The 12,387-nt window shown below is 55.7% G+C and overlaps 1 protein-coding gene across 8 annotated transcripts in view; it reads right to left on the bottom strand.

The window, feature by feature from the left end:
• Window positions 1–12,139, bottom strand: part of LRRC27 (leucine rich repeat containing 27) — a 36,925-nt gene extending 24,786 nt beyond the window's left edge. The window contains exons 1-5 of one of the 8 annotated variants that reach the window (XM_053910085.1): window positions 12,012–12,136; window positions 10,254–10,396; window positions 9,899–10,148; window positions 7,291–7,421; window positions 3,098–3,156 (exon numbers count right to left, since the gene is read on the bottom strand). In XM_053910085.1, coding sequence (XP_053766060.1) covers window positions 3,098–3,156; window positions 7,291–7,421; window positions 9,899–10,099 — 391 coding nt within the window. In that variant the 5' untranslated portion in view covers window positions 10,100–10,148; window positions 10,254–10,396; window positions 12,012–12,136. The other 7 variants (XM_053910086.1, XM_053910087.1, XM_053910084.1 and 4 more) reach the window with 7 other exon arrangements.
• Window positions 12,140–12,387: the final 248 nt, after the last annotated feature.

The following is a 12,387-nucleotide window of genomic DNA, read 5'->3' as shown; positions in this document are numbered from 1 at the left end:
CAGCCAGAAAGCGAAGGGGTGCACTCCGGACAGAAGAGGACCGCCAAGGGGGGCCCTACATCGCCGTGCAGACGGCCCACGTGCAAATCCCTGGCACGGTCCTGAACTTCCCGCACACAGCACGGCCGCACCTGCTGCCTGATGCCAGAGAGACAGTTGGGAGTCTGGGTTCTCTCAACTTAGCTATTTAAAAAAAAAAAATTTTTTTAAGTTTATTTATTTATTTTGAGAGAGGCAGAGACAGTGCAAATGGGGGAGGGGCAGAGAGAGGGAGACAGAGAATCCCAAGCAGGCTCCGCACTGTCAGTTTGGAGCCCGATGTGGGGCTCGAACTCATGAAACCGTGAGATCACGACCTGAGCCGAAACCAAGAGTTGGACACTTAACCGACTGAGCCGCCCAGGTGCCCCTCAACTTACCTATTTTTAAAAACCAGTACTCTAAAGAGGAAGATAACAGAATCCAGAATCTCCACAGTGTATCTACCGCAATGTCCAAGATAAAATCCAAAAAATTATTAAAGGAAAAATTTGTTTATACTAAATGAAAAAAAGAACTCTGCACAGAAAAATAGAAACTATTTTTTTAATATGAAAATCCAAGGACTGAAAACACAGTATCTGAAAAAAAATTACTAGACGGTTTTCACAGCCAATTAGAGATGACAGAAAAAGATGCATGAACTTGAAGATACTTATCTATCTTCTCTGAAGAGCAGAAAAATTACCTTTTTAAAACGTACAGAAGGTCAGTAATCTGTAGGACAATAACAAAAGGTTGGACAAATAAATAGAGACAGGAACAGAAAAATATTTGAAGAGTTAATGGCCAAAATCTTTCTCAAATTTGGCAAAAAGATGTGAATTTCAAAACTGGATAAGTTCAACAAACACCTAGTAGGAAAAATATAAAGAAAACCACAGCTAAGGACCTCAGAGTCAAAGCACTGAAAAGCAAAGATACAGAGAAATCTTGAAAGTAACCAAGGCCAATGAACACAGTTCATAAAGGAGGACAAAGTGAGTGACCTCAGAGGCCTGAGGGCAGTGGAACTTCTTTAAAGTCCTGGATGAAACAAATTCAACCCTTATTTTTAATCAACAATATCCTTTGAGAATCAAGGCAAGGGGTACCTGGGGGGCTCAGTCTGTTAACTGTCCGACTCCCGATTTTGGCTCATGAGCTCACGGTTTGTGGGTTCGAGCCCCGCGTTGGGCTCTGTGCTGACGGCGTGGAGCCTGCTTGGGATTCTCTCTCTTTCCCTCTGTGTGCCCCTCCCCCATGCTCCCTCTCTCTCAAAATAAATAAACTTAAAAAAATTATTTACATCAAAAAAGAATTAAGGCAAAATGAAGACATTTCCGGAAACGTAACAATTAAAAGTCTGCCAACAGACTGATTTTAAGAAATCTGAAGGGAAGTTCTTCAGGCTCAAGGAAAAGGACACCAGCTATATCTTCAGGAAAGAGCGAAGAGATGTCTACGTGGAATGCTACACGTTAAGCAAACACAAAATGCTTTTTTCTCTTAGTTTCTCTAAAAATACGTGACTGCTGAAAGCCAAAACTGTAAGTCCGTGTTGCAGGTTTATAACATAGGTAGACCTCATCCGTAGGACAGGCTGAGTATAAGGAGGACCGGAGAGAGCAGGCCGGTATGGCTACCAGGTGGTGACGTGAGGTGGTGACACAGGACAGCGCTAGCTCGAGGCATACGTGGTGGAACCCCGACAGCAACCGTGAGACGGTAGAGGCATGTTAAGAAGAATAACTGAAAAGTCAATATAAAAGTTAGAAGTCTAAGTGATACCCAATCAACATGCAGTCATTGGAACAGAAAAAAAGCATTGAGACAAACAGCAAGGAGTGAAACGACAGCCCGAAATCCATTCATGTCAATGATTATATTAAATTAACCAGTCTAACCACTTCCGTCAAAAGGCAGAGATAGTCTGACTGGACGGAAGAGCAAGACCCCGCGACATACTGCCTACCAGCCATGCAACGTACCCACGGAGAGGTTCGAAGTAAGAGAGTGGAAAAACACATCACGTAAAGAGTAGACAGAAGAAGGTTGCAGCGGCCACACTAGTCCGTCCCGAAGGGCCCGTAAGCACCTGACAAGGTTCACGTCGGAAAACACCTGGAGATGCCGCGTTTTGGGGCTTGTGGGAGCAGCCACGGCAGCACTTGGGGGAAATCACAGTTGCCACGGCATGGGTTAGAAAAGCAAGGTGGAAAACCAGTGATCTAAGCCTCCAACTCAACAGGTTAGAGAAAGAACAGCAAGTTAAACCTAAAGAAACAGAGACAGTAAAGAGCAGAAGTATGAGACGAAACGAAACAGATGCAGAAAGGAGAACATCGTCTTCTGCTTCCTCCTCCTCGTCATTCACAGCAACGAAAGTGAATGAAAGTGACGGCACCGCCCTCATACGTGTCCCTGCAGATCCACCCCAAGACCGCAGTGCTGAGCCCAAACTGCAAGTCGCCGGGACAGCCCATCGGGAGGATTCAACTTAGAGACAGTTCAAAAGGAGGGTCCTGGGTGGGGGATGGGCAGCGAGGAGGGCACCTGCCGGGATGGGCACCGGGTGTTGCCTGGAAACCGATGTGACGATAAAGTTCCTATTAAAACCAAAAAACACAAAAGGAGGGTCCTTGAAACAGACATCGTCCGAGAGCCGTCAGTGGCAGAGCCCTCCAGGAAAGCGAGGGGAGGGCGAGTCCGGACCCGCGGGCCCCCCGGGAGGCACAGGGTGCAGCGGGGACTGGACCGGACCGGGCCCGGGAGTTGCAGCTGTGACGCCAGCTTTCCTGAGCTGTGCGCTGGCTACAAAGCGCCACATCCTTCTTCTTTCTCCCCCCACCCCCCACCCCTGTTGACACATCATCACACTTTCTGCGAAGAATGCAGGTCCCCGCATAACAGCTCGTGGGAGCCGCAGGGTCTGGGGCCCCGAGGGACACAGTGGAAGCAACTGTAAATAGTAGCCAGCTGGCCCCCGCGACTCGCCTGATACGCCCACTACGGGTTGCACTAACTCAAAAAGGCAGCATTTCACAGCCAGCTTTTACGGTAATGCTTGAATACTTACCCAGCTCCACAGGTAACATTTTGATAGGATTTCTTTCTAAAAGCAAAGTTTTCAAATGCCTTTAAAATAAAACAAAAAATACATAGTTTAAGAAGCAGAAAATCAAATGACCGTCCCTAAAAGACACCGTCAAATTTCCTCCTCTACCTCCTCTCCCTGGAGTCGGCTTCAGCGTGGGCACACTCGTTTACGGCGTGCCCCGCGTGTGGCCCCCGTCTCGGCATGGGCCAGGCTCCCCCGGTCGGCGAACTGACACTTGGGGACGGGCGACTCTCCGTCAGGCGGCCCGTCCTGCGGGGCGTCCAGCTGCCTCCTTGTCTCTACCCACGAGTGCCAGCGGGACCCTCCCCGAGCTGTGACAGCCGCGGAACCCAGGGGCACCGCCGCCCTGCAGGGGGACGGGACTCCTGCCCGCGTCTCCTGCGGCCTGCTGTGAGGAGGCCTCGCACCCTAAGGCGCTCCGCCACCAAGTCCTCCCCGCTCAAAGTGCCAGGGGCCCGCTGCGGCGCGGCACGCTGTCCGGCTGGGGAGGGAGAATCCGTAGTCTCAGACGAGGAAGCGTGGCATCGGGGCATTTCTCCCTGCACCGGGCTCCAGACCCCTTCCTTCGTGGAACACCTAACACCCCTGCAAAATCTCTCACCAACCAGCCATGGAGAGAGAGGACAGAAGGAGCACGAGAAAGTAACACTTTTTAGCAACACTAAAAAGTTACTGATTGAATGATAGGGAAAAAGGAGTATTTCACCTTAAATTCTATCTTTCCCCTTTTACCATACTGTGCTTCTTTTGTTTTTCACACATCATTCTTTTTTTTTTTTTAAAGGTTTATTTATTTTAAGAGAGGGAGAGAGAGAATGTGTCAGCGCAGAGCCCAATGTGGGGCCCAAACCACGAACTGTGAGACCATGACCTGAGCTGAAATCACGAGTCAGGTGCTCTGCTGACTGACCTCGGTGCCCCTCCTGTGGAATTCTGAAGACTCATCATACACTAGGGATCAATTTCTTTCTCTCCTTCACTTTTTAGGGACCAACAGCTGAAATCTGGCATAAAAAGACCACAAACACCCCGGCTCATGTTTCCAGGCTGGGGGACGGGCACCGGGGAAGAGGGCGGGACCCCTCCCCCCTGTATCTGTGTCACCCCGGGCTTCGCCGAGAGACGTCTGGAGAACTGTCAAGTCGGCCGTAGTATTCAATCTCCACACCTTCGCTGCAGCACACGGCCGGCCGTCCGGAGTCCCAGGCACACGGGGCTGCTGACCGTGTGGGGATGGCCGCCGGCCACGACGGGGTCGCCCTCACAACCGCCTGGAGAAAAGCCCCCACCCGCCTCCTCCTCTATTGCGGGCCCAGGAGTCGCCGAGCCCTCAGCGGCCCCAGGAAAGAAGCCGGGTGACCGTGGGGCTGGAGAGCCGTCCACCCTGCGTCCGCGCCTTCGGCCCTCCCGCCAGAGAGGAGGCCAGCAGCCGAACGCACTTACAGACCCCGCGTGTGAATCCGTGCGGCGGGTGGAGGGAGGCCATCTCAAGCCTTATCTCCCCTTGGACGGTGAAAACATTAAAACCCAGCATCACGACTGGCCAGGGTCCCCAAGATTTGAAAGCGGAAAGGCAACGTCACAGACACACAAGTGAGAGTTCTCTCGTTCTGGGCCAATGAAGTTTAAGTTCCGGACCAGCAACCCCAAAGGAAAATCAGATCGCCAAGGGGTGAGACGACTTTCTTTCCATTTACTCCCTTGGTTTTCCTTACTTACGTGAGGTCTGAAAGGAACAGACGTTATCGATCAAACTTTTCTCAGTGTATGCAGAGTGAGTCATGTCAACGCCATCACTTCAACCACCGGGGGCTGGTTTAGCCCCAATCGTGGGGTACAGAAACGGCCCGAGGACGGGGCAGTGCCTGCTCCCCCACACGACGGACAGACCCCGCGGTCTGCGCCCCCGTGAGCAGGCGGCCGGTGCCCTGGACGTCCCCGCCACCTGCCTGCTCACAGGGGCGCAGACCGCGGGAACCAACCACTCACCAAGGAAGCGTCTTCCCGCCTTATGCAATGACAGGTTTGAATATTCTCATGCACACGTTAAATAATAAATTTGTAAATGTTGACCCCTAGGCACTGTCAGTCCACGGGCTGTTTCACAGATTCTCCACGGAACGCATACACCGCAGTGGCTTGCCTGGGGAGGCGTGTATGCTGACGTACAAATTTCTCTCTCTCTCTGCTAGCAAAGCTTACACATCCAGGACAACGAGGGGGGAGAACATTAGTACTGGCATTGCTTTCATTAGGCCTTTTGGAAAGTTTAAGGTTTTTAATAAGCCCGTAATTACTTAACACTTCTGATTAATATGTTTCAGCTCTTCGGCAAGCTGATCTAATTTTAATGATATAATGGGCTATAAATCACATGCAAAATTATATCTTAAACGATATTAAGCAGCTGGCTTTGACTGGCAAATCAACAAATTCCAAAATTGGAGAACCGTGTGCTTATTTTAGAAGAAAGAGCAGCGCTTTGGGAAGAGGCTTTCGTTTGTCTACACTCTGAGGAGCAAACCCTCTCCTCAACTATGCTAATGCCACAGTCTAGGGACAGAAAGCACTAAATTATCCTCAACACAAAAGATGAGTCACCCTGGGAGGAACAAAGCCTTCCTTCCCAACCTGCCCTAACCACCAGCTCAGAAGACTCACGAGGTCGTCAGCTGGAAGGGACAAGGTGGGCGGTGGGCGCGGCCCTCAGTCACCGTCACACCGTCCTGGCTGGAGCCAGGGACAGGGTTCTGTGCGTCCAGCGGCACCACCCGCAGACCCCGACGACCCCAGAGCTCCAGGAAGATGGCTCCTGGCTCTGACTGCCCCCTGCTGGAGACCCCAGCTTGTCATCAGAAGTCAGCTGCTTCCTTGTGGGGCCTGAAAAGGCACAAAAGATTCACACATGTTCTCTTACTGTTACACGGACAAAACGCTCACTTCTTACAAAACACTTCAGCAAGCAGTGAGCCACCCTCCAGGCAAGTGAAGGGCCTTTACAGCCTCCCGTTCTGCTGCCTGGAGGGGCCACCACGGCCGTGTGCGGACATGATTACTCACGTAAGAACCGGGGGTCGCCCTGGGACACCTCTCTTCCTCCCATGCCCTGAACCAACCTGAACCCCACCGGCCCTCAAGTCCACCTGGCACTCTGCCTTGTCAGCCTGGCCCAGGCCGCCGCCTCTGGTGGGGACGGCCGCGTGGCCTCCTAACTGGCCTTCCACGACCACCCTCGCCCCCCCTTACAGAGTGACCTCAAAGCCAAGTCAAACTGCAGCCCTCTCCATTCCAACCCACTGGGATTCCCAAGCTCTTTCAAAATGAAATCCAACACTGCATCCCTGGCCTGCTAGCTGGGCTGACCCTCTTTCAAGGCATTTCTTGTCCCTCTGCCTCCTGTGTTCCTCTCTGGCCTCCCTGCCGTCCCTCACGTCCACCAGGCACACGCTCCCAGGGCCTACGCATGTGCTCTCCTCTGCCCAGGAAGCGCTGGCATTAAAGGACAGCCTACAAGGGTTACCGGGCTTTCAAAAGGGTAAGAAACACTGATCTGGAAAGACGTGGGTGCTAAAGGCGACGGGGTCAGGACGGTAGGCCGAGCTCCCAGAGAGCGTGGCTCCCGGGGGAGTGCCGGTGCCAGCTGACCCTTAGCTGCTGGGGAGAGTCCACGTGAGGAGGAGGGAGGGAGGCGAGGCATTTGTTCTAGAAGCGGGGGTGCTAGGAAATCCCTGGAATCATAGCCACGGGAATGTGGGGTTTCCAACTCTCCAAACGGAAAGCATTTCTTGTTATTTACCGGAAACTAAAAGATATACACGAGGCCTCAGGAGCACAGAGGCCGGCTGTAGCTCCTCAGCCATATTTCTGACCTTCAGGCAGCTTCCCATGAGGAGAGTCAGAGATGGAACCAGGTGTTGCCAAAACCTCACGGGTGGCCCGGCAAAGGCACTGTGGCTGCCAGCATCCCCTACCCTAAATTATAACTACAGTCAAGTGCTTTGTTGCATCTCCTAGCTGGCTTTAAAAATAGCGTTAAAAGCTTCTAGCTGAAACCAAAATTCAACCAGGAGTAGGAGCTACGCGGCAAAAGGGCAGGCACTCAGGCATCTGAAAACGTGCTGCTTCTTGAAGTCTGGAAACGCGCAACTCACTTGTGAGACCCGATCCCAGAAGGAAGAGCTCTGATGCTGTTGTAGCGGAAGTCCAGCCACGCGAGGTTTGGCAGCGACTGGAAGAAGTCTGCGGGAATCTCGCAGAGGGCATTTCTTTGAAGGTGCAGTTGCTTCCAGGGAAGAGAAGAGAATGTTCTGTCAACTAAGCATGTTTTGAGCCGTGACGTAGCCAAGGCGGTTCCAGAACAAACACTAGCTTTTGCAACCACACACACCAAATTGAAAGAAAACTCACACTAACCGATCCTTACGTAGTTTAAACAGCAGACGAGGGAAAGAGAAGCACCAGGACGCCTTGCACGCCTCGCGGGCCGGACAGGGACTCCACCACCACCGCGCACACGGGGCTTTTGCTACAAACACCCCTCAGACCAAACGTACTTCCCGAGCTTTAAACCCCTTTTCCCCTTCGTGGGCCCCCACGCTCAGCGCTTCTCAGGCTCCACGGTCACTGCCCCCGCCCTCGCGCCCTAGCACTCAGCAGCCCGCGGGCCTCTGCTCCGTGCACAGGCAGCAGGAGCGGAGTCTGGTCGGGGACCCATCCCAAGCAGATAATTAAAGGAACCTAAAAGACAGGTGCGCCACGCTGCTCTCTGAGGCGCCCAAACACGACCCCAGCCGCCACCACCTCGGCAAGGGCTCCAAGCGCCAGCCCAGCGCCATCAAGTCTCCATGAGGCGTCAGAAGGAGCAGGAAGGGAAGGCTGAAGACGGCATGTGCCGCGGGGACTCTGGCCGGGTCACGTGGGCACATATAATCCCACAGTCGGGCACAGCACGATCATGGGTGGAGAAGAACCCCCTCGATGCGGCCGTTACAGGTCGTAGGTCACACCTCCCTACCCAGGTAGCAGAGCGCAAAGTCACGAGAATGGCCTGGAAGCCACGCTTCCCGGGTTCAAATCTAGATTTCAAAACCTTATTAGCTGAGGGACTTTGAGCAAGTTCCCAAACCTCTCTGGGCTCCAGCATCCTCCCCTATGAAGTGGCTCGGGGGACCCACCTGCCAGACCACGCTAAGTGAGCGGTGCGGGGTGCATGGGAGTGCTAGGGAAGCACCAGCCACCCCCTCGGGCCACGCTGTCCCCACTCCCAACTCTGCCTCCGAGGCCGTCCTCCGAGCCCCTTCACGGGTCACGACAGGAGCTTTACAAGCACACAGAAAGCAAACTGTCCCACCAGGCAAGGCGTGGGCAGCTACCGTGCTGGCCGCGGACGGTCTCGGGGACACGGGCTGGCGGTCACTCTGGCAGGGGTGTGCGCACCTCGACGAGAGGCCGCAGCGTGGGCTCCAAGCCCCCCAGGCCCGCCGTCTCGGGGCGAGCTGCTTCTAAGTGCCCGACTCCAAAACCGCGGTGGCTTGAGGGAACAGCCAGGTGACTGCGCCCCAGGAGCCCACCCTCCCTCCCGGGCTGGTGAGACCCGGGGAAGCTGGGTCCCCCCGCGCTCCAGGACCACATGTGGCAGTGGAAGCGGTGGGCGTGCTCCCGGCGACTCCGGCGATGGCTGCTTCGCCGGCACGTGTACCCATAACCCCTCGAAGGCCACGGCGCCGCGTGAGCGGCCGCCTCCCTCAGTGATTGGTTGCCATGGCGATGACATCTCTATTCGCGTCTCTGTTTTCCGAAGGGCATAAACAGTTATGATGCTTCTTTATGAAGCTTGAAAAACAGGTTCCTTCTTCCTTTATGCACAGAGGTAACACAGTCTCATGGCACCATCAGGGTCCGGACTGCCAGCTGGGAGCGTGTGCCCGCACAGAGGGCACACAGCAGCCCTGACGACCCAGGAATTCACTCCAAGAGGTGGGTGCTCAGGGAGGGACGGCAAGGCCGGTGGCGGCCTGGGCAGCAAAACCAGGGCGTGTCACATGCAGCAGAGGATTTAGTCCTCGAGCAGCCACTTACGATTAGGGCCTGCGGCTTTGCAAAAGCACTCCCAAAGGTCAGTCCACACCACAACGGTGCGTGTCTGGCGTGTATCATGCTGTGGACACTGCGGTCCAGTTCTTGCAATGACCCACAGCAATATGCTCACTCTCGCATTCCAGATGGAGACGAATGAGATTTAAGGAAATTACAGGAGTATCAGGCAGCAGGACCCCGCTCACGTCAAAACTGTGCTCTGACCGAAGCTTAGTCTAGAAATCACGGGGGGTGAGACAGCGCTCCCTGGATTACCAGCTGGCACGGGCCTGGCGAAGACACTGGGCACAGGGCAAAGTCCACGGGTAATGTCAGCAGAGCAGGGCTGAGAAACGGTGGTCAACTGCCTCGATGTGTGGGGGTCTGTGGGCGCGGTGTTTTACGTGAGGTCAAGGGTGTTATGGGCAGTGGTTTCTACCACCAGCTCTTTGGTGCTTAAGACCCTCTGAGGAGACAGGATGGATATCACGGTCCAACTCCACGAGGTATTTGCATTGGCTCGTCCCCGTACCTCAATTCCTCACTCTGTGCTGAGCCGCACATGAGCCCCTGAGTCAACCCTCTTCTGTCTCATTCTGGAATCTCTCTCCTCAGGTGAGGCCTCCAAGTAAAAGCCATTCATGTCTACCAGGCAGAGGCACAAATGAGAAATGCCCCACTTACTTTAATGTTGGGGATTTTAAAGATCTCTTCTAAATGGTGAAGGCCACGTTGACTCAAGTCTAAGACCGATGAAAGGACGACCCCCTTGACCTCCTGGTGAACCTCTCCGGAGGGGGAGGCAGGCACGCTGCTAACTTGGCCGGCACCGCGCTCTGGATCAGCCGCCCCAGGGGGCAGCTCGGAGGGGCCGCTTCCGTCCATCTGCCAGCCGCCGGGGGACCACTGCTCATCCTGCGCGCTCTGGAGTCACCTGGAGACAGAGAGGGAGACACGGCCACAGCTAGGTCACTGCCACACTCACCCAGGTGGCACGGGGTGGCTATGGGGCAGATCTGCGACAGTGTCACTTGCTTACAAAACCACCATTTTTCATAAACGGTATCATAAATTTGACATTCAAGTTCTAAGGAAAGAAGAAAGCAGGAAGTCAAGAAGGTTCTGATTAAACGTATGAGCCTCACTTCGCCGCACAGAGTTCCAAGATTCCACTTTAAGCTCCTGGAAAACACAATGACCCAAAACAAGAATGGCTATATTAGGGATGAAAACGTCAGAAGGTTTCGGCCTGTAAGCCGATACGTTCCTCCCGTAAACGTGCTCCTGCTGAGGTTCTGAGCTCTCCCCCGCCCCCCATCCCCTCCACCGGGTACCAATCTCCCCCAGCCCAGGAATCCTGCCCATTCGGCTCAGGGAGCAGCGCTGGGTCTGGGGAACACAAAGTTAGGTGCTGGGAAAATCTGTCAAAAAAGAATCTTCACTTTTAGTTGTTCCACAATATTCCCAAAGTAGTTTAAGAACTGCTGCTCACCAGCAGCTCTTCTGGGGAAGCACACTTCCACATGCAATTTCTAACTTTTTTTTTAATGTTTATTTATTTTTGAGACAGAGACAGAGCGTGAGCAGGGGAGGGGCAGAGAGAGAGACACACACAGACTCCGAAGAGGGCTCCAGGCTCTGAGCTGTCAGCACAGAGCCCGACATGGCGTTCAAACCCACGAACCGGGAGATCATGACGCGAGCGCAAGTCAGACGCTAAACCGACTGAGCCACCCAGGTGCCCCTCCACGTGTAATTTCTAAACAACGGATCCAGCGGTAATAACACACATCGGAATGCTAATGGGCTCACACGCGATCCCTGTTAACGCTCCACTTGGCTGCTACACGAGCACACGCACATACTTCCTTCCCGCGCTTGTGCTGAGGAGTGCGAGGCTTGGGGTAGTTAAGGAGCTGCCCAAAGGCTGAGCAATGAATGAGAGAGGGCGACCCGCGGACACCCCGGGCCTTCCCTCATGGATCCTCTCCTGGGAATCAGCACCGGGAAGGCTGCTTCAACCTCCTACAATCCTCCTGAGGGGAAAAAAAATCTCAAAACGAGAGCAAAACAACAGGACCTGAAAATGGGTAGAGCGGACTCCTGGAGGGGCGGAGGCTGCGCCACGTCCCCACCATGCCTGCCTCAGTTTCTCCATCTGCACCAGACCTGGTTGGGCGGACCCGTTAGTCCTCAAGTTCCAGGCCTGGGGTGCACAGCCTTTCCCGGGGCAGCCGGACGGGGCACAGTGGGCCGAGGGGGCACCACCTTCCTTCTGCTGCCTGCCCCCCATCTCACCCCTGGCACCCTCCCACCCCAGCCTCACCTATGGCGCCCTCCCACCAGGCACCTCCCCCCCTCACCTGCAGCGAACCCCCACCCCCACCCCACCCCCCTCACCTGCAGTGCCCTTCCCCTGCACCCTCTCCTCACCTGCGACAGTTCCCCTGTCCCCCTATCTCACCTGCGGAGTCCTCCCCCACCCCCCCACCTTACCTGCAGCGCCCTCCTCCCCCCCCCCTCACCTGCGGCGACCCCGCACCCCCACCTCACCTGCGGTGCCCTCCCCCCCTCCCCCCCCACGCCTCACCTATGGCGCCCTCCCACCAGGCACCCCCGCCTCACCTGCGACACTTCCCCTTGTCCCCCCATCTCACCCGCGGCTCCCTCCCACCCCGCTCTCACCTGTGGCACCTCCCCTGCCTCCCCCCACCTCACCTGCGGCGCCCTCCCCCACCTCGCCCCCTGCCTCACCTGCAGCGACCCCCCACCCCCACCCCACCCCACCCCGCCTCACCTGCGGCGCCCCTCTCCGCGAGGAGGAGCTCGCTGGCACGCGGGGAACCGAGAGCGGTGCAGCCCAACGACGCAGGCCGCCAGGCCCACGCGGTCGCCATGGAGACGCCCTACGGGGTCCCGGAGGGGCCAAGCCGCGGAGCACGCGCAGCCGCGGGGAGGGCGGTGCGCCTGCGCCGGCCGCGGAGGCGCGTCCCAGCGCGCGTGGGCTGCGGCCCGCGGTCTCTTCCGCGCGGCAGGCGGTGGCGTCCCCGGGGGGCACGTGTGCCTTAGTCCGGAGAGTCGGATGCGCGAGGAGGACCCTTGCGGCCGCGAGAGCGAGCAGACCCTGGGCGGGGGGCGCTCCACTCCGCCCAGCGGCCTCCAGGACCCGCGAA

Source organism: Panthera pardus, unplaced genomic scaffold, assembly GCF_024362965.1.
Source record: "Panthera pardus isolate Hobbes unplaced genomic scaffold, ASM2436296v1 HiC_scaffold_22, whole genome shotgun sequence".
NCBI lineage: Eukaryota > Metazoa > Chordata > Mammalia > Carnivora > Felidae > Panthera > Panthera pardus.
This window is presented reverse-complemented; position numbering and strand designations above follow the sequence as displayed.